Source organism: Thunnus maccoyii, chromosome 5, assembly GCF_910596095.1.
Source record: "Thunnus maccoyii chromosome 5, fThuMac1.1, whole genome shotgun sequence".
Classification (NCBI taxonomy): domain Eukaryota; kingdom Metazoa; phylum Chordata; class Actinopteri; order Scombriformes; family Scombridae; genus Thunnus; species Thunnus maccoyii.
In genome coordinates, this window is record NC_056537.1 from 22940115 (window position 1) to 22964142 (window position 24028).

General features: G+C 39.5%; 2 protein-coding genes across 5 annotated transcripts; one reads left to right on the plus strand and one right to left on the minus strand.

Annotated features, from left to right (window-relative positions):
- Nucleotides 1-1745: 1745 nt before the first annotated feature.
- Nucleotides 1746-7447, plus strand: irf7 (interferon regulatory factor 7). Of its 3 annotated transcripts, none has more exons than XM_042411323.1 (10): nt 1746-2010; nt 2325-2478; nt 3209-3380; nt 3476-3576; nt 3707-3758; nt 3874-3990; nt 4436-4635; nt 6054-6255; nt 6377-6492; nt 6577-7447. In XM_042411323.1, exons 1-10 carry the CDS (start codon nt 1859-1861, stop codon nt 6763-6765), a joined length of 1455 nt encoding a protein of 484 aa, XP_042267257.1. In that variant the 5' UTR covers nt 1746-1858; the 3' UTR covers nt 6766-7447. The 3 variants fall into 3 exon arrangements, with proteins under 3 accessions (XP_042267257.1, XP_042267256.1, XP_042267258.1); XM_042411322.1 differs by having other exon boundaries at nt 1748-2010; nt 4433-4635; XM_042411324.1 differs by having other exon boundaries at nt 1857-1945; nt 4433-4635.
- An 851-nt stretch (nt 7448-8298) lies between these two features.
- phrf1 (PHD and ring finger domains 1) lies at nt 8299-23975 on the minus strand. 2 transcript variants are annotated; one of them, XM_042411321.1, is made up of 20 exons: nt 22830-23975; nt 22141-22281; nt 21855-21992; nt 21558-21683; nt 21004-21206; nt 19723-19806; nt 19463-19596; nt 18847-18938; nt 18340-18518; nt 17864-17996; nt 17574-17695; nt 17147-17340; nt 16644-16766; nt 15958-16112; nt 13447-15397; nt 11974-13352; nt 11657-11733; nt 10032-10187; nt 9788-9916; nt 8299-9595 (listed from the first exon to the last, which is right to left on the minus strand). In XM_042411321.1, exons 3-20 carry the CDS (start codon nt 21940-21942, stop codon nt 9431-9433), a joined length of 5490 nt encoding a protein of 1829 aa, XP_042267255.1. In that variant the 5' UTR covers nt 21943-21992; nt 22141-22281; nt 22830-23975; the 3' UTR covers nt 8299-9430. The 2 variants fall into 2 exon arrangements, with proteins under 2 accessions (XP_042267255.1, XP_042267254.1); XM_042411320.1 differs by having other exon boundaries at nt 9788-9919.
- Nucleotides 23976-24028: the final 53 nt, after the last annotated feature.

Genomic DNA, 24028 nt, shown 5'->3' on the forward strand with positions numbered 1-24028 from the left:
GAAGCAAGAAAAGAGAAGAAGGCTTTGTGACCTTCAGCATGCACCGTAATGCAACAGATAGTAGACTTTTTGTAGTGTGACTCTGGGTAAAAGGATGGGTAAGAGCAGTAGGAGTAGATGAAAATAAAATTTTTTAATTTCCTGCGTAGTGAAGTTATGAAACGCTGAGGTCAGAAAGAGGAAGTGAAGCTTTGTTTGGAGCAAGTTGGGTATTGGTTTTTAGTGATATAGACTAAAATTTAAGTCATGAGACAAATGTAACCCTACTGCACTCTCACTCACAGTCTGAATATAAAATATTCTGTCTTATTCACATGACACAACTCCACACCTGCAAGATTCTGACTCTGAAAGTATTATTACAAATATATGTTCACTGGTGGAATCATATGTCTAAATTAACTGCAAGTGGGTGGTTTCATGGGATGCTATTTTTGTGAGCAATACATCTCCAAAAGAACATCAGGTCAGAGCAGGTGGACTTGCTTTCATACTCTCAACTGACAAAGTCATCAGTTGTCATCTGAACATAAATGAAGGCCGCTGCTGAATAAAAATGCAGTGGCATGTTGTAATGCAGCCAAGAACTTTAATGGTGGAAACATTTTACACAGACAGACATCTAAAATATACACAAAAAAAACAATCAAACATTTCTTTTTACCTTTTTACATTTCTCTAGAAATGTATCTGAAATGTCATCTGTCTATAATCACAAGGAAAACTGAGTGTCACAAAGTCATTTGTTTTAACTTCATAGATCACATCACAAGTTGTTTGACAATAACACATATTAGTACATAGAGTGTATCTTTCTTTTCAATGTTTTTATGTGTGACATACAATATATTATGTAAAATATTAAAACCCCAGATGTCATGTTTTGGCCATATTTTATTTGCACCAGAATATTTTAGATGTACGGTGCATCTTTTTATAGCCTTTGTTGTTTATGGTATGCCATAATTCAGCATAACACATTTAATTTAGAAACAGTGGGATCTGACAGTAGCAACAGAATTAGAAACATGCTCTGGGCCCAAGATCTCTAGGCTCAGTGTGTAGCAAATGGTGTATGGCAACTTGATTAGCTACAGTATGATTTTGTTTTTCAACAGGTCCAATTGTGTGAAATCTAGTTTTAAGGTGATACCAATATGGTTCATGTTCCTATATTCATTTGTGTGTAATACAATACCACATTGCATAAGTGAGGATATGTGATATTTCATAAGAATGCTGCACACAATGAACCAGGGGGCTCCCCCCCACGCACTATAGTCTGATTATACCCACAGGTGGCTCTGGCATGATTTCACTGGGATTTTTACAAATGCAAACACACTTTATACAGTACAACAGGCTTGACATCACTCCCAATAAAAAAGGTTAAATTTACAGAGATCCAACCGCAATAACCCGAACTGAGTCTCATTTGGTAAATTAATGACAACACAGGAAATAGTAAGATATCATAAAATTGTAAACTATAGCCTATAGTTTCGCTGAATTATGATGATGATGAAGATGATGATGATTAATCATGAAAGTCAAATACGAGCCTATACTTGCAGAGCAATAGGCTTGGCTCCAGCATAACGTGGGCTGAGAAAACTGGATGATGAAATGCAGGTGACGTGATGATGCAATATGCAGAGATTAAACGCAGCCGGAAACACAACTTTCACTTTCGATCAGTAGAGAAATTCCACTTTTCTGGCAAACTCAAAAACAAGGCTGTATACTGCGTGAGGCAAACACGTCGCGCCTATCCACGAATGAAATTCACCCATTCGTACGTCGGAAATGCCAAAACGTGTCCTCCCACGTAGGGAGGGAGGAGACACAGATATCTCCTATGATGTCACCGGGTCTTGTCTATAAATGCAAAAGATCCGCCCGACACTTCGTTAAAGAAATAACACATCTGCTGAGAGATGCAAAGGTAGGGACAAACACATCTTCATCTCTTTCTTCCCCTTCCACATCTAGTAGCCTGTTTGTTACGAGGTGAGCTTATTGTGTATGTAGGTTTATGTACTTAAGTACAAGTATAAGTGTAATCCATTTATTATCAAGTCTGGTAAAGTGTGCATGTTGCTGAATATTGTTTGGCAAGACCATGTTGGTCAGGATTACATGTTGTTTATGCATAAGATTTTACCTCCTTGTAATGTGTGCAAAACAAACAACACTGTAGCTTTAACAGCACTGTGTGTGTGTGTGTGTGTGTGTGTGTGTGTGGGAGAGGGAGGTATTGTATTTCCTCTCTCTTCTTGTGAGACATTTAAAGCGCAACATTGATCTGTCATGTTTCCTCTCAGCCCTCCCAAACCACAGCTTGCCAGCTGGCTCATAGAGCAAGTGGAGACAGGCCAGTACACGGGCCTGTGCTATGTGGGCCAAAATAAGTTCAGGGTCCCCTGGAAGCACAACTCCAGAAAGGACTGCAACGATGAGGACAGTAAAATCTTCCGGGTAGGTCTGGGTTGCCTCTGTTGAATTTATGACCCTGATACTAGCGATGCTTGTGTTATCTGGCACACATGATCAGATGAAGTATTTATGGCTTTGTCAACATAATGTGAAACGAGCGTAATAATGCTCTATTACTACCTTAAGGTTGAGAATGAATGAAACTTTCAAGTATGACCTTGTTCCTCCAATACTCATGGTTCTGCAGATCATGATAATGACAGTTCATTAGGCATTCCTTCATTTTATTACTTTCAGAGTGTTGATTTATGATGGGCAATTATAGGGCATGCCAAACCAGTGGTGGCACTTCCACTTTCCTTGAGTCAAAGCAGAGACAAAGTAACAATAACACTGTGCAAATGTTTGAAAGATAATAATTTACAAGTAAAATTTTGGCATTCAAACATTTCCTTAAGAAAAGTTTGGAAGTAACTTTGTAAATTGTGTATTAATGGATCAAAAGTATAAACCTGGAAATGGGAGGTGCAGTCACATATATAATTAATTTATGATCATAATATGTGTTTGTCAAGTTATCATAATTAAAAATATAAGCCTGTATTAAACAAATTTCTGTTAAATTTAAGAGCAATGGCAGTTTTGACGGCAGGGAACTCCTTAGTAGAAAGTCTTGCAAAATGGAAAGTACCATAAAACTTAAGTACAGTACTCAAGTAAATGTATTTATTTTCTACCTCTGGGTATTAACTTCTCTCTGTATGCTTCACAGGCATGGGCAGTAGCAAGTGGTAAAATCAATGAGTTCCCTAATGACAAGGCCAGGTGGAAAACCAACTTCCGCTGCGCTCTGAACAACCTCTCCGTGCGCTTCAAGATGATAGAGGACAATTCCAAGAATTCTGAGGACCCTCATAAAATCTATGAGATTATCAACACTGAGTGTAAGATGATGATTACTTAATCCAGGACTTCTAGTGTTTGACCATTTCTTTAGTTTGAGATGATATTAATGTGGTTTTGTTTTCTTTATCTGCAGATAACTATGAACAACTGCCAACACGAAACTCCCAGGAAGATTCTGACATGACTCCGGATATCTATTGCTCTCCCATAGAGGACATCCCCTCAGGAAATGAGGTGCAGTACTGCCTAGAGTGCAGTTTCACATCCCTGTTAATTGGTTTGGTCATTTTGGTCATATTAGTGAAGATGTTTGATCTGTATTGTGTTTTTTGTTATTTACAATGGCTTTTTTTTCTCCAAACAGTACAATCTGCTTAAAAATTTCACAGCCTTGGGTCTTGGCAACATTCCACCCGGTACAGTGTCTTACTACATAAGTCATCAAATATTCTCATCACCTGTTTATGATTTTAAGTGCTTTATAGTGAAGGTTAAATGGAGTTCAATCTGTTTTTTAATTATCAATAACAGAGGGGTGGATAGAGACCTATATCCAGGACAATCCAGATGTCCCTGGAAGCTTTCCTGCTGTTGCAGCAGCTGAGAACCTCACGCAACCTTTACCAGATCAGCTGCCCTTCATCGAGGGTATGTTCAGCCACACTTTTTTTTTTTTGAATCTTTATTTATCAACTTCAGTCTGAAATCTGCAGTGGATGCTACAGCTGTATGCAAAAGTTTTGGCACCCCTTGAGAAATAACATATTTTGGTGATTTTTTTAAATTGATTTTTTAAAAATTAAATATGGAGATTTTTGTTTTAGCAAGATTTATAGGAGATGCTTGGCAGCTAAGACAGAGAACATTGTATCCATCATAACGGGACATTTCTTCCATGTAAACTAAATAAAACCAAACTTTTGCATATAACTCTCTATGTCTCAACAGTCATGCTACAGAGACAGACTCAGTCTTGTGTAGATGACTCATGGTTCCACTCCTGATTTAAACCTCATCTATCACATTTTGAGCAGCCTAAAAATGATTATGGAAACGTGTGATTCTTAATGTTTTGGTTTTTACTTTACAGTAGATCCACAACCAGTTTTAAGTTTGCCTGTGCAGCCAACTATCTGGGACCTGGAGATCTCCATCCACTACAGGAAAAAAGAAATGCTAAAGACAGTGTTGAGCACTGCCCGTCTCCAGCTCCACTACCAGCACGAGGCCCCTGAACTCAATGCCTTTCATCTCTGCTTTCCCTCCACTGATGGCCTGCTGGACCACAAACAGGTACTCCATAACGTCAAATAGACATTTTGTGTGACCTAAATTACTAGGCCAATTTTGTGAAGTAATTTCCTGCAGTTAAATGTCAGATTTATTTTTGTTATTTTTGTTTTAATTGACAAATGCAAAAAACATAAGAAACAATAATACAGAAGTAAACACAGAAGAAAGAAAGAACTGCTGCTGTGCTATAAGGAAGTGCAACTCAACAGGCTTAAAATTAATGACCATCTTTTAGTAAGGTTCAGTTACTAGTTTCACTCTTGGGTTTAGCTATTTGTGTTACCAATGGGCCTCCTGGACCTCTTTTTTTTTTGGTATCTGTACAACTTAGATCATTTTGGCAATCCACCTTTGGAAACATCAGGAGGACAGTGATGTCCCATCTGTGTAGATACATTTCTTGGCCATTATAATCTGAGCATCAAAGGTTATTTTATGGCTGTAAGTAGCCTACATGTAAATGTGGATTCTAACAGCCAAAAATAGAAAGTTCAACTTCAGACTAAATGAACTTGGCATACGTGTTATACAAGCAGCCAAAACCTTCACACAATACCCCATCAATGTTGAATAGAAGTTTTAGGTGTGGAATTTTATTGTAAACAAAGTTTCTGTTCACACTGAGTGTTAGTTACCAAAACACATCGTTTGTATCTTTGAGGATGCTGAATGCATTTTCTTTCTCATAAAACATGTTCAAAGGTCATTTTTAAAGAATTTAAAATCATGCATTGTTTACATCTATGTTTGTCAAGAGTATTCCATTAGTGTGAAACCATTGGCAGGAATGTGTATCTCGTCACTCTTGTGCTTGTGCACACATGCATGAGCAAACACAATGACCCACTAGTAAAAGCATTGCTCTAAAGTGCTACAAGTGGTCAAAAAGTCCAGAGTACCAAGTGTATGTGACATGTCCCAGTCTAATTTTATCTTTAAGAAGTGCTCATATCTTCACCATGTGATGGATGAATTTGAGCATTTAGAGGAGCGAGTTTAAAAAAAAATGGTGCACATGGGTTCTAAAAATATAACATTTTCCCATTTGACTTTGATAGAGGGCTTTAAAAAATTTGGAGTTTGCACTTTCACAAAGAACTTTGATCCATCACAGGAGGGAGACAAAAATTTTTCCTATTCACAAAAAAATGAACAGAAAGAATTAATAATACTAAACCAAACCCATCCTGCAAAACTTGCCTGAAATGCATCCAAACCCAAACAGATCACACCAACTGCTTATTTTTTTGAATTTTGGTTTTCTTAACTGTCCCATTACCTATCCATGTTCTTTTTTGTTTTGTAAAACAATGTCATCTCTCGTTGCCTTTGCATTTGTTAGTATGTCCATATTGTCTATATATGTATGCCCTAATTGGTGAAAAACTTTTTCCTAATCCCAACCTTCTTTACGCCAGATTGAGTACACCAACCGCATCCTTAACAGTATTCAGAAAGGTCTACTCCTGGAGGTGCGGGACACTGGTATCTATGCCTACAGGCAGGACAGGTGCCATGTGTTTGCCAGCAACAGTGACCCCAGTGTAGCTCACCCCAACCCAACAAAACTGCCCCAAAATACTGTGGTGGAGCTCCTCAGCTTTGAGAAGTTTGTGAATGGTAGGTGTGGATCCCTTGCTCATTTATCTGAATAAGACTATTTTTTTAGTAGTGTTACCTTTTATTTAAAGACATTAGGTTTGTGCTGTGAAATGAATGGTTCAACCTGCATCTGTTTCAGAACTGAGACAGTTTAAAGAGAACAACGGTGGCTCTCCGAACTACAAAATCAACATGTGCTTTGGAGAGAAGTTTCCTGATGGAAAACCTTTGGAGAAGAAGCTTATCACAGTCCAGGTAACGCGCTTCCCCATTTTTCCAGAGCTTTACCTCGAAGAGAAATACAGCACAGTTTTTAAGTGTTTCCCTCTGCCCTCGTAGGTGGTCCCTCTGATCTGCCGATACTTACATGAGATGGCCCAGGTGGATGGAGCGTCGTCTCTTCACAGCTCCAACGTCAGCTTACAGATCTCACACAACAGCCTCTATGATCTCATTTACTCAGTCTTTGGTCTGCCAACAGTTGAAGAGTCGATGCGAGCTGCTGGGCCTTTCCAAAATCAGATGTGAAGTTTTATATTTCACTGGCCTTCAATGGAAACTATTTCAGCTATCACATCCTGCTCTCACCCCAAGTTACGCTAATACGTAGGATTACATGTGTAATCCTGTGACATGTTGAACTGGTTAGCAGAAGAGAACAGCATTAAATTGGGTATTGTAAAAAAAAATTATTTTGATGCATTTTCAACTGCATTTCCTGTTTATGTTATGTATCAGCATTGGTAAAAACTGACATTTTCAGCACTACATAAGTACTGTAGATATTGACCCCTTGACCATTGGACCGTTACATTACTCAACTGAAAGGTCAATGGTCTCATCTAATAATCAACCCTTTTTATGATTGTGTAATAATGTGACTGTAAATGTCAAATTCTTTTAATAAAATGTACATTAAATTGATATATGTATATAGTAGTAACCATAATGACCAATAGTCAGTAAATCTATTTTAAAATGTAAGTGTTTGCTTTTTGGTCACATTTATAATCGTGTAAACTCCAAAATTATTGCATAGTTAGGTAATGTATAGTGTAGTTTTTTTTATGTGTCATGAAGCTATTAATTGTGTTTTGCACTTGAGGATTTGATTTTGGTTATATCAAACCATTTTTATACTCTGCTAGTCATTTTGCACTAAAGCTAACTGTTTTTATTAAGACTTCAAATAAACAGTTTAACACTTGAATGACAGCTCAGTTTATTAATCTGCTGCCATCTATGGCTAATAATTACTGACTTTAGGGTATAATCTGTGGCTTTTAGAGCCAAACCAAGTCTTTTTTTTAAAGCAAAATGAACTTATCTCCCAATGCTGAGCCCTTACACTGCAGCATTAGATTTTTCCATTATAACCCAAAGAGAAGTGAAGACAAACATCTTGTTTTTTTATTAAAACCCGGAAAAGAAAATACAAATGACTAAGCAGAGGCTGTTGTCAGTCTGCAGTGGCTCAGTTTGAAATGTAACGCAAAGACATATCAGGTGGTTACAGGCAGGTGACAAAAAGTAGAAAGAGCCATTACTACAATTCTCACAGTATATCTTCAGATGTTGCCACACAAGTCCCAAATCCTTAATATATGACAACAGGATAGAATATGAGCAAGTATTTGAATTAAATACAGACAACCCCTATTTATCATCAGTGATTTATTAATATTTGTGTTCCCTCTTAGAAACACCTGGCTTATTTGATCAAGTAAATGCAGAATAAAAGTAAAACACATTCACAAAAACATGAGCACCTGTTTCTTTTAGATTCCAACACTCATACGCCTCCGCTTTATAAAGCCCAATAAAATGTAATGACAAAGTACAAGGCAAGTCCAGCCACACACCAGTCTTTACTGTAGGCAAAGTAGTATCAACAAAGAAATGGTGAACAAACAAAAGTTAGTTTCCCATGAACATTTAAAGTTGTGTTAAAGAGGGCAATGCAGAGCAGTGAGGGATGTCATCAAGAGTAAGGTTTAGGCTAAAGACACAATGACAAAGCAGTCATTAATTTAACACTGCAGACACTTTATGGTTAACAATGAAAAGATACTTTTAATATTCCCAACTAAAGGCATGTATTTACTTTTATCATACCTACATTGGAAAATACTATAGCTTACAGGATGCTGTTTGAGAACAAAATGCCCAAAAAACTAATTAAATCTCCATTTGTTTTTTTTTTGGTTTTTTTTTGGTTTTTTTGGGAAAAGATACTTTTTTTTACTCATTTTTTACTTGTTTGGCATAAAAACAAAATATCCCCTCGCTCTCTAAAACCCAGTTTTTTACATTTCATGGGTTCAAAAGATGATAATGGTGCAAAAGTTTAAAAAAAAAAAAAAAAAAACAAGTAGGTGTAAAGGGAAGAGGCTGTTATTTGAGAAAAGTGACTCCGTTATTCATTTCAAACTACTGAGTCAAATTTCCCAAATACAAAACATAAACTAATAAACTTATAAACTAAAACCATTTATGCCAGTCATTCACAAGAGGTAACACAGATGAAAGGAACATATAAGTGGATATATCAAATCTATATTATTTACAACAAAATCTAAAATTGTTCAATTACTCTACTGATAAAGTTTCTACAAATATTGCATAACAGTGTCTTTCCTTAATGTGACAAACTTCTTAAATATGCATACTCTGCATATTTTAATACCACTTTGTAACCAACAAAATTAGTTTTGCCACTGATAAATAACCCTTTGTTCCCACTAAACAAAAACACCACAGAAAACTCAAAGCCCACAATGCCTCCTCCCAGTGATATGCCTGTGGAGAAAGCTACCTGATTTATCACTCGATGGGAGTGTTTAAAGATTTGCCTCTTTAAGGCACAACCTCAAAGTCTCCCATAAGTTTCTCAACTGTACTAAACAAAAAGACCAGTTCTTGGCAGTGACTGTCCAAGCACAAGACACCAGCGGGTGCTGTTCATGTGATCAACAAAGTTTTTCCTCAAAATTCGATTAAGATAGAAAGCTCAACATTATAGAAAATGTTCCATCTTGAAGCAGTAAGTGACTCTAATGTAACCGTTTAGATTGAGCGTGTCAGAGAACTTGAGGTCACACCCGACGGTAGGACACAAAGTAAAACACAGATGAATATGAATTAGTGTTTGTGATGGGTGCAGCTGTCCTTGCCTATAGTGGTTCACACCTCCTCATGGGCTGTCAGAGGTTTTCATGGCCTCAGTCTGTCCCTCCAGTCCCTTCCCTAAATCCTCTCCTTTCTTGTGTTTCCGAGCATGTTTGTATTTGTCCACGTATGCCTTCACCAGATTTCCCACCTTCACTGGGTTAATCTCCCCGCTCTTGCTGTGGCACACCTGATGACCAGGAACACAGGATCATTTCATACTAAATTCTCAGGAAAAACACATTCAACTGATAACCTTAGGCACACAGAAATACCTTAACTTATTATTCAAATGTATATGAGGGGCTTAAAGTTGTTCAATTCAAAGTTGTTCAGTTACAAACCTTTTAATATCTTGGGCAAAACATATAGTGTTACCTACCTTCTGGACGGCTTTTCGTAGAATCTCTTTATATTCATCCTTGTTGATGTCTCTCCTCTGGTAGAAAGGCTTGATAGCTAGCTTCACCTCCTCTATTGCTCTCTCCTGCATGTGAAGCTTCTTCAAATACTGCTGCCAGGAGTAAAAGTAGGAAGGAGCTATAATATTTATCTAATACAAAAGGTGACATGAAACTACTTGAGATATTCAGTTCAAAGCTTAAACATTCAGAAGGCGGATTCACCTTGTCATTTCTCGACACATCCCCTTCTTCTGCCTCTCCTTGCCCGGTGGTTGATAACCCCTCAGGGTGCACACTATCAGATCTAGAGTTGGTGCTGTGCGGACCAACACCACCCTTCTTGGAAGGGTCACTGACAGAGCCAGGTCCAGTGATGTCCTGTGAGAGTCAAGAGAGTTGATATGGATGATAAGGAAATCACTAAATTAAAAGATTATAGAAAGATACTCAAAATCACAGCAAGATAACATCATACCCATGCACAGTGTCATTTTAGAGAGAGAGAGACAGAGAGAGAGAGAGAGAGAGAGAGAGACAGAGAGAGAGAGAGAGAGAGAGAGAGAGAGAGAGAGAGAGAGAGAGAGAGAGAGAGAGAGAGAGAGAGAGAGAGAGAGAGAGAGAAACAAGTAGGTGTAATTATTTAGTCATTTATTTATCAGGTGTGCCCAAGTCTGAATACGCTCCATTGTTACATCTATCAGCAGGTCTCAACGAGGGGAGTCACATCCACCTGCTACATGACGTACATTTCCTAATATGGACATCAGTGTTCCCCAGAGATAAAGCTGAGCTACTGACACATATAAAGTGCTCTCAAGGGACTCTCCATAACCTGTTGTGACACTTCTCCTTTCCACAAAGTTGGGTTGTAACAAATAGGCAATAAATGAAAAGTGCAGAGCAATAATCGCCTTTGAAGTTCTGTTACACAGTGCACTGTCTCTGTGTTATGGGTGTATAAATAGGTTGAGGTCTGTCTGCACCGAGGCGATAAGCTGAGTTTTAGCTTAGTAGTCAGTGCAGTCGTCTACGACCTGGGAGACTCCAGTTTGAGTTAAGATAGTTTATTCATCAACACTTATTGTAACACTTTAATTTTATAAATTAAACACATAATAAAAACAAAAACAGGATTTTTAAGCCTAATTACATTTTTATTCAAATACAAATAATTTTCCTGCCTGAACAAATATAGATACAAATACAAATACCATTCAGTGACCTCTCATGCCCTATGAATCAGGGCATCCTAGAGGAGACCACTCTCATCAGGATGGAAATGTTTCATCATAGGATAAAGATGATCACTCAACAACTTTGTACTGATTTGCAGTGACCCTTCTCTCTAAGGAGACAAGTGGACCAAAACCATGCCAGCAAAATGCCCCGAAAACCATAACAGAGCCACCAGATCCCCTCACAGTAGGGGTCAAGCATTCAGGCCTTCACTGGTTTTTCCTTTAATTTGTCATCCGTCTACATATACATGATATGTGGTATATGTTGAATTTAAATAATACATATATGCATACATGTTAAGTCCTTATCATTATTGTCTATAAGTGATGTAATGATTGAGACTTACTTTGGAAATTACTGATGAAATTAATTAAATTAAATGCCAAGCCAACTGCTTTTTTTCCCACAAACTGGCTTTTACTTTCATTTAGTCTGAAATGACTTCAGTATCAGTTTTAGTTTCTGTCACATGACTCTCCATAAACAATACATTAGCTCTCTCTAGATAAACACTGCCACCTTCTGGTCACTTAATAACATTAAAAGCACTACATCTAAAAGTATATGATGCAAGAAATATTAGGGTAATTGCAGTGCCTCAGTCCTACCTGACTGGATGTCTGAACTGTGGAAGAGGGTCTGCGAGCTCCTTCCTGCTTCAGCTTCAATTTGTATAGAGCCAGCTCTGAGTGAGAAAATGGGCCAGAAAATATTAAAGTGAGGAACAGATGCAAAACACACTTCTGATCTCTTCCTGCTTTGCAAAATATCAATATCAATCATGATCTAGACACACTTTTTACATCTTGAATCTCTTTTTTCACTTCTTTATATCACTTTTTGGATTAGCCACCATTGTTGGGAGAATCTACTGATGTAATGTGAGCAGTCACCTAAAACTGAGTAATCTAGTGGTAATACTTACTGCTTGCGGATTTCTCTGGTTGAGGTCCCTCAGGCTCCTGTATATTCCAGGTAACCCTCTTCACTTGAGTCTTGGATTTGGCTCCCACTATGGCCGGCACCTGCTCACCTTCATTCTTCCCCTCCTGTCCGCCCTTTTTTTGTTTGACAGCTGCAGCACTTCCCTCTGCACGCTCAGACTTCACATAATCCAGGTTGTCAAGCATCACATCAACATTGAAGTCATCATCAGAGTCTGAAGGTTGCTGAACTTCCTGCTTTATGGGGACACTCAAACCAACAGTGTTTGGTTGTTCTGAGGCCTTTAAATCTGAGTGAGACAGGGAAACTGTTTCCAGCAGACTGTCTGCTGCAACAGGTGTGGTCAATGTAGAAAATGAGGTGACAGGGGGTAAGTGGCACACTTCTGGGGAACTCGGCTCCGATTTAATTGCAGTGATTTCACAAGTTTCAGCCTTGATTATTTCACAAGGTTCAATCTTGATGGGGTGTTCTTCGATTTCTTCTTGTTTTATGTTTTTGGCTACGATCAAAGAAAGAGTGTCAATACCTTCTTTCTTTATCTGTTTGGTAATTGGAGAATCTTCAAACATATCAAGAGATGGTTGTTTTTCTTTCTTAATTTCTTTTACAACCTTGATCTCTTTCATCATTTCTGCTGTTGAGGCCTGGCTGTCTGCCCTGAGGTCTTCACCTTCCTTTTTAATGTTAGAGGCAGAGGCAGAGGAGGGCATCTCTTGTTTGTTCACTATAGCAACTTTTTCATCTTTAATTGAGCTTTGAGTCATATCTTTCTCTTTTTTCTTGTCCTTCCTGTCTTTAGAGGATGAAATACCCGACCCTGAAGTTTTCTGTGAACTTTTGGATGATCGTTCTTCTTTCCTTCTCTCTCTTGAGCTTGATCTAGACCTCTGTCTCCTTTTGTCTTTTGGTTGTGACTCGACCTTGTCTCTGGTGGAGAGAGACGGTTGTTGCGGTCGTGTGTGATCTTTCCTCCTTTCTCTGGATCTGGACCTGGACCGTGACTTTGACTGTGAAGAACGACCATGCTTCCTGTCCTTTGATCTAGATCTGGACCGTGACTTTGACCGAGAACGACCACATCTCTTGTCCTTTGATCTAGATCTGGACCGTGATTTTGACCGAGAACGACCACGTCTCTTGTCTTTTGATCTAGATCTGGACCTTGATTTTGACCGAGAACGTCCACGTCTCTTGTCCTTTGATCTAGATCTAGACCGTGATTTTGACCGAGAACGACCACGTCTCTTGTCCTTTGACACCTGTCTTCTGTTGTGGTCTCTCTCTCTTCCATCATTCCTCTTTTGTTTATGTTTATTCCTTCTTGAACACTCTCTGCTGCTAGAGTTGGAACCAGACCTACAAATCAATAATGACAAATGAAACGTTTAACCAAAGAAAAAAAAACAAATAGTTGATGCTGGGAATATTGGGCAAATGATTACATATTTACCTGGATCGCCTCCCGTCTTTGGATCGTGACCGTCGTCTCTTTCTGTGGGTCCTATCAGGGGAATTGGACCTAGAGCTCTCTGATGTTGAACGTGCCCTCCTCTTCTCTCTGGACCTTGACCGCCTGGCACTCCTTTCTCTGTCCTTGTTCCTTTCTTTCTGCCAGCCTCCCTGTCCAGAGGCATTATGGTCTCCTCTCCTGTCTCTGTCTGTCTCTGAACTGCTCGAGCTAGAGTGTCGCTCCTTAGATGAAACACCTCTTTTGGAGGTTTTCTTCTTTTGGCTCAAATCTCTTGATGGGGACCTGGAACAGGGTTTGGACTCAGATTTGACTTCTGTCTTTTGTTTCTTCTTGGCGGGAGCTGAACTGGATGTTGATGAATCATTCTTATAGTTAGGGGGAGCACTGCTGGGAGTTCCAACACTCTGTCCACTCTCCTCCTCTAGAGTCTCTTTCTCAGTCTTTAAGAGGTCCAGGCTGTGGTGAACAGGTGGTGTGGTGTCTGCTGTCCCTGTACTCAAATAACTTTTTACGCTGTTACCACACTTTTCAGCTTCCTCTGTATCATTTAACCCTGGCTCCTTCTTAACTTCGGTGCCAAGTAATGATGTTTGTTCCTCAATCTTAATGTCTACTAATCTTGATTCTTTTTCAACCTTGACTTTTTCCTCTGAGCATCTGACCACCTGTGATACAGTCTCCTGTACAATAGCTCCCCTTGGTTCTTCCTGCGAAATCTCACTCTCCTGTGTTTCAGTTTTCACAGTAACCAGCTTCTGCTTGCTTTGCACTACACACTCCTTGTTTCCTAAACTGGGAGCTAACCTAGCACGTTGGGAGCTGCTATCCAGGCTCGTGCTCTCAGCTTCACCGTCTGAACTGCTTGAGTCTGACAGAGTGGGATTAAAGGGATCATAGATATTATTACGGTCTTGTTCCTTATTGTTGGGCGTACGTGATGCCAGCAGCATCTGTTTATCCCTGTGCAACTGTCTCTTTTTTGCTTCATCTTCCTTTTCTCTCCAGTGTTCCTGCATGCTGCCTCCACTAGCAGAGGATGACGGGGTGCTTAGCCGCCTTGAATGCCATGAGTTCCCACTGGAGTTAATGCGGAAGCTCACTGATGATGAAGATGAGGAAGATAATGAGGGATAACATGGCTGGCTGGCAGGAGAGCCAGTGGAGGAGGATGAGGAGGAGAATGAGTTTGAGAAGGCTGATGATGAGCTTGCTCCGTCACGCCTGTGCCTATGGGCCTGACCTTCAGCCCTGCCCTGTTGCTGGTCTACACTTTGCTGCCTATTCTTGTCCCCAGCAAGGTTGTTCATGCCTGTTTCAGGCATACCGTAACTATTACTGCTTCCCCTACTACTTCTACTACTACTACTACTACTACTTATATTACTGCCACTACTACCAATTTGATTAGTGCCGTCATTTGTGACATTGCTGCTCTCCCTTCTTATTTTCGGTATCCTAGGAAGCACTGACACGTCTACCCACATGGGCTTTGTAGACGCTTTTTTAGGTTGGGATTGTGAAGGAACCATTGTCTTGCTCTTTGAGCTAGAGTCTGAGGCGGGGTGGATGGATGAGGAAGTTGTTTCCCTGGGGGTTCCAACTCCATTAGTTCCCCGGTGACCAGGAGTTGGGATGGGTCTGGTTGGACGAGGTGGCTGCAAACTCGGATGACCTCTGGGTGGTAAATCAGTATGGAGAGGTGGTTGGGTGTGCCTTGTGGAGGACGGTGTGAAAGGGGGTAAGCGAGAAGAGCTCTGGGAGAAAGGTCCGTTCAGGGTGCTACGGGAGGATCCTGGTAGGTCTCCGTTGTAGTGGACAGACAGAGAAGTGTCTCCTGGGTTGGGTGATATCCCTGGGTTGATCTGAGTGCTGGAGTCTCCTGAGCTACTGCTTTTGCTGCTATCTGGCTTTAACGCAGATGGCAGACTCACTGTAATACAAGAAATATACCAATGATTAGTACTTAGATTAGGAATATTGAAGCTTTTTTGTTTTGTGTAATGTTTTAGTGTGTTATTATTGTATGATAGTATTTGACAGAATAATGTTTTTTAATGCTAATTACTCATTAATGTATGTATTTTTCTCTTTATTTGATAGAGATTTTCAGAAAATGTTACACTCTGTACACTGCTCATGGAAATTACTCATAGGAACAGTCACAGCGTTGGGAAAAACAGAAAAGGAAACAGGAAACGTCTCAATCAGTTAATCAGCTGAGAACAACTCACTGCCCAAGGGGGAGAACCTGAGCAGCACTGATTGTTTCTTGTGACACCAGACTTAAGACAATGTAAAGTTTAATATTAAACAGCTGGTCTTAATGTTAACATTTTGATGGCATCAATTTTTCATGAGAGGTAAAAGCAAGTCAGATTTGTGGCTCTGTTTACCTCTCCCATCCATCAAGTATCTAGAATCCGTACTCACACTGCTACAACACATTTAAATCTCAGGCTTTGTTTTTAAAAATAAGCCACCCACACTTACTTGGCTTTGTAGCTTTAAGAGAACCATCTCGATTAATGACAACATCAGAGCTGTCCATCAAGAGCATGCTTTGTCCTGATAGGATACTGCCTAGCAGGTCAGGTACAGGAGCTGCCTCCACAACGCCCCCTGACTGGGGGACATCCATACCCCTCCTGGTAAAGCAGAGAAAACCTTCACTTAGATGAGCTAAATTTCTGAAGTATTCATCAAGTTAGACAACATCTTTATCAAAAAGAATGACAAAGCCAAGACACCTTACAATTAATAGATAAATAAATATAGAAGCAGTTATGATGTGTAAGATGATGCATGTAAGTAGGGTTTGAAATTGTTTAGATTTCATAGTTTCTAACTTTGAATCTTCTCATCAATTTTGGTTCTTAGTGAAACCAATTTCAGATTTTTACATTTTATTTGATTAAGAAACAAAATAACCTTGACATTTTTGCTGTATCACTAAGTTGTTTTTTTTTATAAAGCTTAGCCACATTTTGTAGTGATAGCACTGGTCCACCCTATTGCACTTTTGCACTTACATTTTTGAGTCTTCTATAAGCAGTGTTGTAGCAGCAGACACAGTAGGACACAGTTTGATGAGAAGAATCAAAAAGCATGTTGCCCAGATAGCTTTAAATATGAAACTGTTCCCAACCCTACACATCAGGGCAAAAGTGGGCTTTTACCTGGAAATGCTTGCAGTGACTGGTCGAGCTACAGGCTGGTGAGAGCGAAGAGCAGAGCGAGAGATCCCTCTTCTCTTGGCCTCCAACAGTGTTGTAACGTGTTCCTGCTGCTCTTCTTCCTCACTGATCAAATCAATACCATTAGTCACAATTTGCTTAATAAATTGTACAGTATAGCTACAAAACACACAGATATACATTAATACTATACACACGTTATATACTATAGTAGGTGGATGTGATAATCACATCCACAATTAACAATATAATAATAAACAATATAACAATTGTAAGGGCTGACCTGAACTATTCAAATATTGTTTTGTAAACTGGATTTCTAATCATAAGTCAGCAATAAAGAGTTTTTTCTTTTTCCACAAAAAAACAAAAATTGCTTCACACATCCATATGATGCACCATAAAAACAGGGCAAAGCTAAATGAGTTTAAAGAAATCAACAGTGTGGGAGCATTTTACACTTTTAGATGATAAGAAAAACATACTGATCCGAAAATGGATCCAGGTCAAAAGGATCTCCATAGATGGAGAGGGATGCAGCTCCTATGTCAGCTCGCATGCTGCTTAGTGTGTGCTCTGAGGGCCGGTACACTGTAGGTAGCGAAGAGCTCCTCTTGTCCTTTGCAATTCCAAGACTATTAGCAATGCGGCTTCGAGGAGTGGCTGCCTTTTTCAATACCTAGTGGGAAAACATGGGCATAGAGTTCACATTGTTGTTTGTTGTTGTACTGTTGTATGTTTTTTGTCGGGGACTACAGATGCAAATAAGCTTCAAGCTAACTCTGGTGCAGTGCATCTTTAATGTTTCAAACTGCACACTGTCCCATTCAATAAATAAATAAATCATTCTGTGTTAGATACATCCAATGAAACATTTAAAATATTCCATGGACTGATATTGGGCTCACTCACCTTTTTTCCAGATTTAGTCCTCCTCACTTTACGTCTCCTCCTCCTGACTCCTGTGCTTGATGATTTACCTTTTTTACCCTTAGCAGTGGATGTCTTCTTGCTTTTGACCTTTCTGCGCTTTCCTGTTCAATCAATCATAAAAGTCATCCCTCATCACAAACACATCTCTATTTAGGCCACATAGCTATCTCTTGCTATTCCTTCCACTATATTTGTTCATGTGGGCGCTTGTTATTATGCTAACCCTAGTTTGAAAATTGTTGTGTATTTGTATGTGTGTGCTTACTTACCGGTCTTGCGCCTGCGGGTAGATGGGACACGAGGTGTTAAGTCCCTTACATATACAGCTCTGTTAAGTCCGGCCACCACAGCATTGATAGTCTCATCCAGCCAAGTGGACTGCATCAGATATGTGGGAGCCAGCTAATAAGAAAAAGTTTGTATAACTTCACTGGTTTGCTTTCACAGACCATCCTTGTACAAGACCCAAACACATGCACTGCTCCTTACCACGAGCATTTCAATCACCAGTCAAGGCATCATTTCTGCTGTCAGTAGCACTTAAGTACATTACCCAAATACACAACTTAATAAGTAGTAAATGTTAAATTGATTATTTATAATTATATATAAAAAATATAAATTAGTAAATCAAATCTGAACAACGACAAACTTTGTGCATCAAGACATGCATCTGCAAGAGCCAGCTGCGTATGTACGTAAGTTAGGAAATTAGTCAAGAGAAGCATCACGCCTCATTCCAAACCTGCGATGTGCGTGCCTGTGTGATGCGATGACGGTTGACACTAGCTCGAACCCTCTCACTCTGCTGGGTACGGGCGATAGCTCGGGTTGGACCTGCAGCACGGGACTGGGAGCGACTGGTGGCAGGACGAGCAGTAGAAGGAAGGCTCTCTGTATCACTAAGTTCTTCAGCTGAACCCCCTGGAGCAGGAAGAGTTAAACATCTGACTTGTGAAAGGATGCTTATGAGTGCAAACAATGAGATGAGGGTATATGTAAATATGTTTTTATATGAATTTATGTTTTTTTGATATATTTTTTGAAATAGAGGTAATAACATAAAAAAGGTATTATGGCTACATTTTGAAACAGCATTAATTCACTGGAAAATGTCAAATGCTGTATATTAACAGAGATAGAATATTTAGGTTTAGTTTTTTCCAGTCAGTAAAAGACTACTTGCTGCCCAAGACCAAATTATTGTTTGAGCAAGTATGAATCATAGGAGGCAAATAACTTATACACTTACTTGAGTGACGGTTGTTGGCTTGACACTCGGGGCAGAACCATTCCTCAACAGGAACGGCATCAAGAGGTGGCGTGAGACAGTCCGTGTGATACCTATGGAACAAAGAAGGCACAATTTATCTGACAAAGGAAAACGTAACAACAAGTTACTCTTGTTAAGAGTACTGAACCGATTTTCAATTATGCTTCTATAACATTGTTGGACTTAGGATGGATATATTAAAATCGACGCAACAAAACCAGATATTTAGTGCTTTTTTATTCCATGCATTATTCTTCCTTCTCAAAACTGGGCACCTACATTACCCACAATGCAATTTGACTGGCAACAATTCAGTTGGATATGCTGTTAACAGCACATGTAGTCTAGTGACCTCACATCTTTCTAACTCCCTGTAATTAGATTTTTTTCCATTTTCAAAGTTGAAGTCTTCAGACACAACCAGCGTTGCTTCAAGCAACACTACTTGAGGCAATTTCACACGGTTCCCTCTGGAGCCACAAAAGGCTTTAAACAACTATTTTTCACACAATATCGGCATAGTTCTCCTCTGCAACTGTAAATCATGCAAAAATTGATTTTGAAAGGACTATTAGTAGAATAATATGTATCTCACCCAGCATCACAGCCATCGCAGAGCAAGAGGCGGTCCTCCCGGTCACTGCCCCCACACACCTCACAGCTGGTCTGCTCCAAGTCCAAATCTACTGTCTCCTCTTGACCTTCCTTCACAGGTTTTTGTACTGTAATCTGAATGAAGAAGCCATCAGAAAAATCACACTTAACCGAACAGTCTGCACAAAATAGATGTATGGAGGGTAAACTATGGTAATAAATGTTCCAGAAGTAATGTCACTGAGGATTGAACATACTCACCATTTTCCGCACTTTGCCTCCATAACATTTCCTTAAATATATGTTGTTGAAAGCAATACGGTCCACAGGACACGAGTTTGCATTCTAAATAGTGGAAGACAGAAACACTGGAATTGAGCAACTCAGCTTCCTGTGTAATGCTGATGCTTTTTAAATACAGAGCATATATTAATTATCAAAGCATATCTCCTTGGATTCATACAACCTAAATCTGGATTCATACTTTTGTGTTAAGGTGTTAGCTGAAGTTCACTTCCTAAAAAACGTAACTATATGTCGGGGCTACAGTGAGTTAATACCAGTTGTGCAATGGGGGACAAAAGCCGTGTGTCCAATTGGTAAAATGCTGATTTTAGGGTAAGGGTTAGGTTTAGGCAAGTGGTGGTTATGGTTAAGGTTAGGGTAAAGGGCTGTCCACACCAAGAACAATAACTATAAATATATGGTTTTAAAAATCATTCTAACTCAAGTGGATGGCGGAGTCTACACCACAACCATAACAACAATGGCAGTGGCAAACAGTATCACTGGGATCACTTTCAGAGCAATTTGATGAATGATAGAAACACTGACAGCCAATCAAAATCCATCCCCTAAACCATATGGCACGATAAAGTCTCCATCTAGCCATTTGACATTTCCAGTAAAACTTAACATATATCATCTTAATTCTGGAAACTGAAACAGACCATCGGTCAGTACAGTTTGGTCTGTAAATACTGGAACATCACAGCAACTAGTGTCCCGAAATACTTCTGAGCAACACACTGAATCACCACCCGCCTGTGAACCCTTCTTGTTTTCTTTTTCTTTCTCTGTGCAACATACAGCAGTAACAAGTCATCAGTATCTATTAAGGTGCCATCACAGCTGAAGCATGCTGTGCGTGCTTGACGCCACTGTTTACAGAACGGTATCGTTTATAAGTGTGGATGCTCACATCGTTATCGTTATAATTATTGTTCTTGGTGTGGATGGCCATCTAGTCTCCAGGAAATTAATTTAAGTCTATGTAAATTATACCCCAAAAGTGACCTATGTAAACCTGTGTGTGTGTGTGCGCATGTATCCCACCATTGCTCTGTATCACAAAGTAAATGAAAGAATGTAAACAGTTACTGTGGTGAATATCATTAAAGCACGACACGGCCTGATCATGCACACTACACAAGTCTGGCATTGCTGTGGTGAAACCTGACTCAACTATTAATTAAAACCTACACCGGTGATTCCCGTCAACCCCTCGTGTCAACTACAAATCCAGCTTAAAGTCACACCTACCTTGGCCCATTCAAGGATGCAGTCGAGACAGAAGTAATGCTCACAGCTCTCTGGTGTTGCCACAGGCTGGCTGTTGAATGAGTTAAGGCAGATGGGACATTTCTCCGAGTCCTCATCTGAGCTCATGCCTGCAAGGTCAGCAGAGGTTCCCCCAAAAGCTGCCTCCTCCGCCTTAGCATCTTCCTCCTCCTCCTCCTCCTCATCTGATAAAAGTGGGTAGAAATCTGTTTTGTATGTACTATACAAACATGATTGATGGATGATATTGCAGCATAACACACACTTGAATAATGATTTTGTTACGCCACACCAACAGAATATTGGGTATTGCATAATACAATTCTTCCTCAATCAACTCATGAAAAGGTTAGATAGATTACAAAACTCCCAATTTTTAAGTAAGCAAGACTAAGTAGATATTACTACATTGTGATATCAACTTAAATATACCTTTTCAAAGGAATAAAAGATAATCTCGTAAATATAAAAGCAAAAAGTATACAATCACAACTTTCACTCACAGCAATGTAAATATCATATTCAGATATTCTTACCATCATCCTCTTCATTCTCTTCTTCTCCCTCCTCCTCATCTTCTCCATCTAGGTGATCCTCATCTTCTTCCTCACCACTATCGGATTCTCCCTCCTCAGACTCCTCATCAACGTTGTCGGAGTCATCTAGGAGGACAAAATGTTACATTCAGACAAAATGCATAAGACTGTAGAGCTTTTACTGTACTCATATGGCAATGAACGTGTCTGATGACAACATTTACTTAATCATTCATGAACTTGTCTTATTCGTGATACATGTTTCTTTATACAGGACAAACATATTGAACAAACTACCTGAAATGGCCCACAGTGCAGCCCTTTTTCCTTTGCTGTGGGACGCATTGCGATTTATCAGCTCATCTTGGCTGTCGTCTTCATCCATGGCTGACCATCAAAAGAGCAATTTCTCTGACAGCTGTTCTCTAAAGTAATCTTTATAGGATAGAAGACATTTGCAAAGTGTGTTCAGTAACCTCAGATTTTTCTTGTGCATTAATTGCAAGGACTATGACATAGTTAGGTCTAACTGAACCTTACTAGGAAGTAAGTGTATTGGTGACATGTGTGCCCGTCTACTCACTGTTTTAAGGACAGGTGATGATGGGAAGATTTTCAACCAACTTTATGAAATGACAAGATGATGTTCTCTTGTGCCTGAATCCTTGAACTGAGAGGGAAAATAATCTCCAGGCGAGTATTCTCGGTTTGTGGGATGTTACAACTACAGTAAACAGACAAGTTGAGTCAAGTAAGATTTTCACATTAACCACAAGTGACATTAGAGGGCTTGTGGGACGTTATGAGACTAAAAAGCAGCAATTAAAAACACAGAAAACTATAACTTTGTTTGCAGAAAAAACAATAAAAGGTTAACTAACTAGGCAGCAGCCGCTTGCTATCTAAGCGAGCGCTGCAGTTGTAAACAAAGAAGAAAACTCAGCACTGAACAACGCTTCATTTGTGGCTCATACGAAATATGCATGCAGGGTGAATATATACACATGCACTATATATATATGCACTTACAAGAACATTGCACTAACCTGTAACGCTGTTCTTACTCAACAAATGACGCTACTGAACAACTGACATTAGCGTGTTAGCTAGCTAGCTTCAGAATAGCTAAATTTAGCGAACGTCAACTACAAGCACGTTCCGACTTTGTACAAAAAACACTCAGTGTTTGGGATCATTAGCATAAATTCTCCATTCAACACACATATAACAACAATGTCCTAGTCGAGCATTTAATAGTAATTTCAAACCTACCCTATTCAGCAGTGTGAGGTGTGTTTAGAGTGGTTTGAAGTCTCCACGGTTGTTGAGTGACACCACCGGCTGGTTGGAGACGGAAATGGCCGAGTGCACTCTGTGACTCTTAAAGAGACAGTACACCATTTGTTATCAGTCATACAGTATAGGCAGACACAGGCTTTATAAACGTGAATAGAAAGATTAGGCTACTGTGTGTCCACCAGTGTGGCAGTCTACCCACATTAAATGCACACTTAAGAAGTCCCAACACCGGAAGTTAAAACACAAGTTTAGAACCTGCTGTCACTCCCAATTTGACGAACTAACACCAGATAAAAAAGAATAATGTAATGTTTGTGATGCTATTTTTTTCTACAGCTATAAGCCTGTATTTTCAATTATCAAACACACACAAAAAGGTCTATTTTTCTAAAATATTTAGAAAAATTCCTGTCACCTGAAAGTTATAACACAGATAATATGGTGGGGGGAAATCAATTAAAAGAGAAAATAGAAACACATAACCAAAGGAAGGGATGTAGTGGACCGTCACACAGATATCACTTAAATTTAGCATCATATATTTCACTGAAGTTTAGTGTATAGTTCAAAGTTCACATCACGCAACTCTCCATGTGTGCACTGTGCAGGTATGAGGTTAAGTAAGCTGTAAGTAACTTTTGAAATGCATGTAGGCCTGAAAATGTTAAATATTTATAGTGTTGACTTGTTTGCCTCATATTAGGTTTCCTTTTACATTCAGTACTTTGTGTTGACTGAAATATATATTTCTTAAAAAGTGTGATAAATCTTATCATAAAGGTCAATTACCAGTAACTCCACCTATTGTTCCCAGAAGTGCCAGGACTAAGCCACGGTCAGTAAAGTAAACAAGTGCCGCTGTCGCCCCCTGGTGGCAATTAACTATACAAAATCAACTATTACATAATACAATGTAATCCTGATTTGCTACTTTGTGTCATGGGGTCATGTGTATCCTAGCTGTTAATAATCCTACGGGGCTTTCACGGTCAGAAACTGTCCAGGAGGGAATGCTGCAGTGTAGGCTTACCTGGAAATAAATAAATAAATAAATGTTTCTAGTCATCCTGGAAACAAAGTGGGAACACTATGTTCCAGTTGGCAAGTTGAAATGGTGTGTGTGTGGGTGGTGGTGGTGGTGGTGGTGGGGGGGGGGGGGGGGGGGGGGGTTG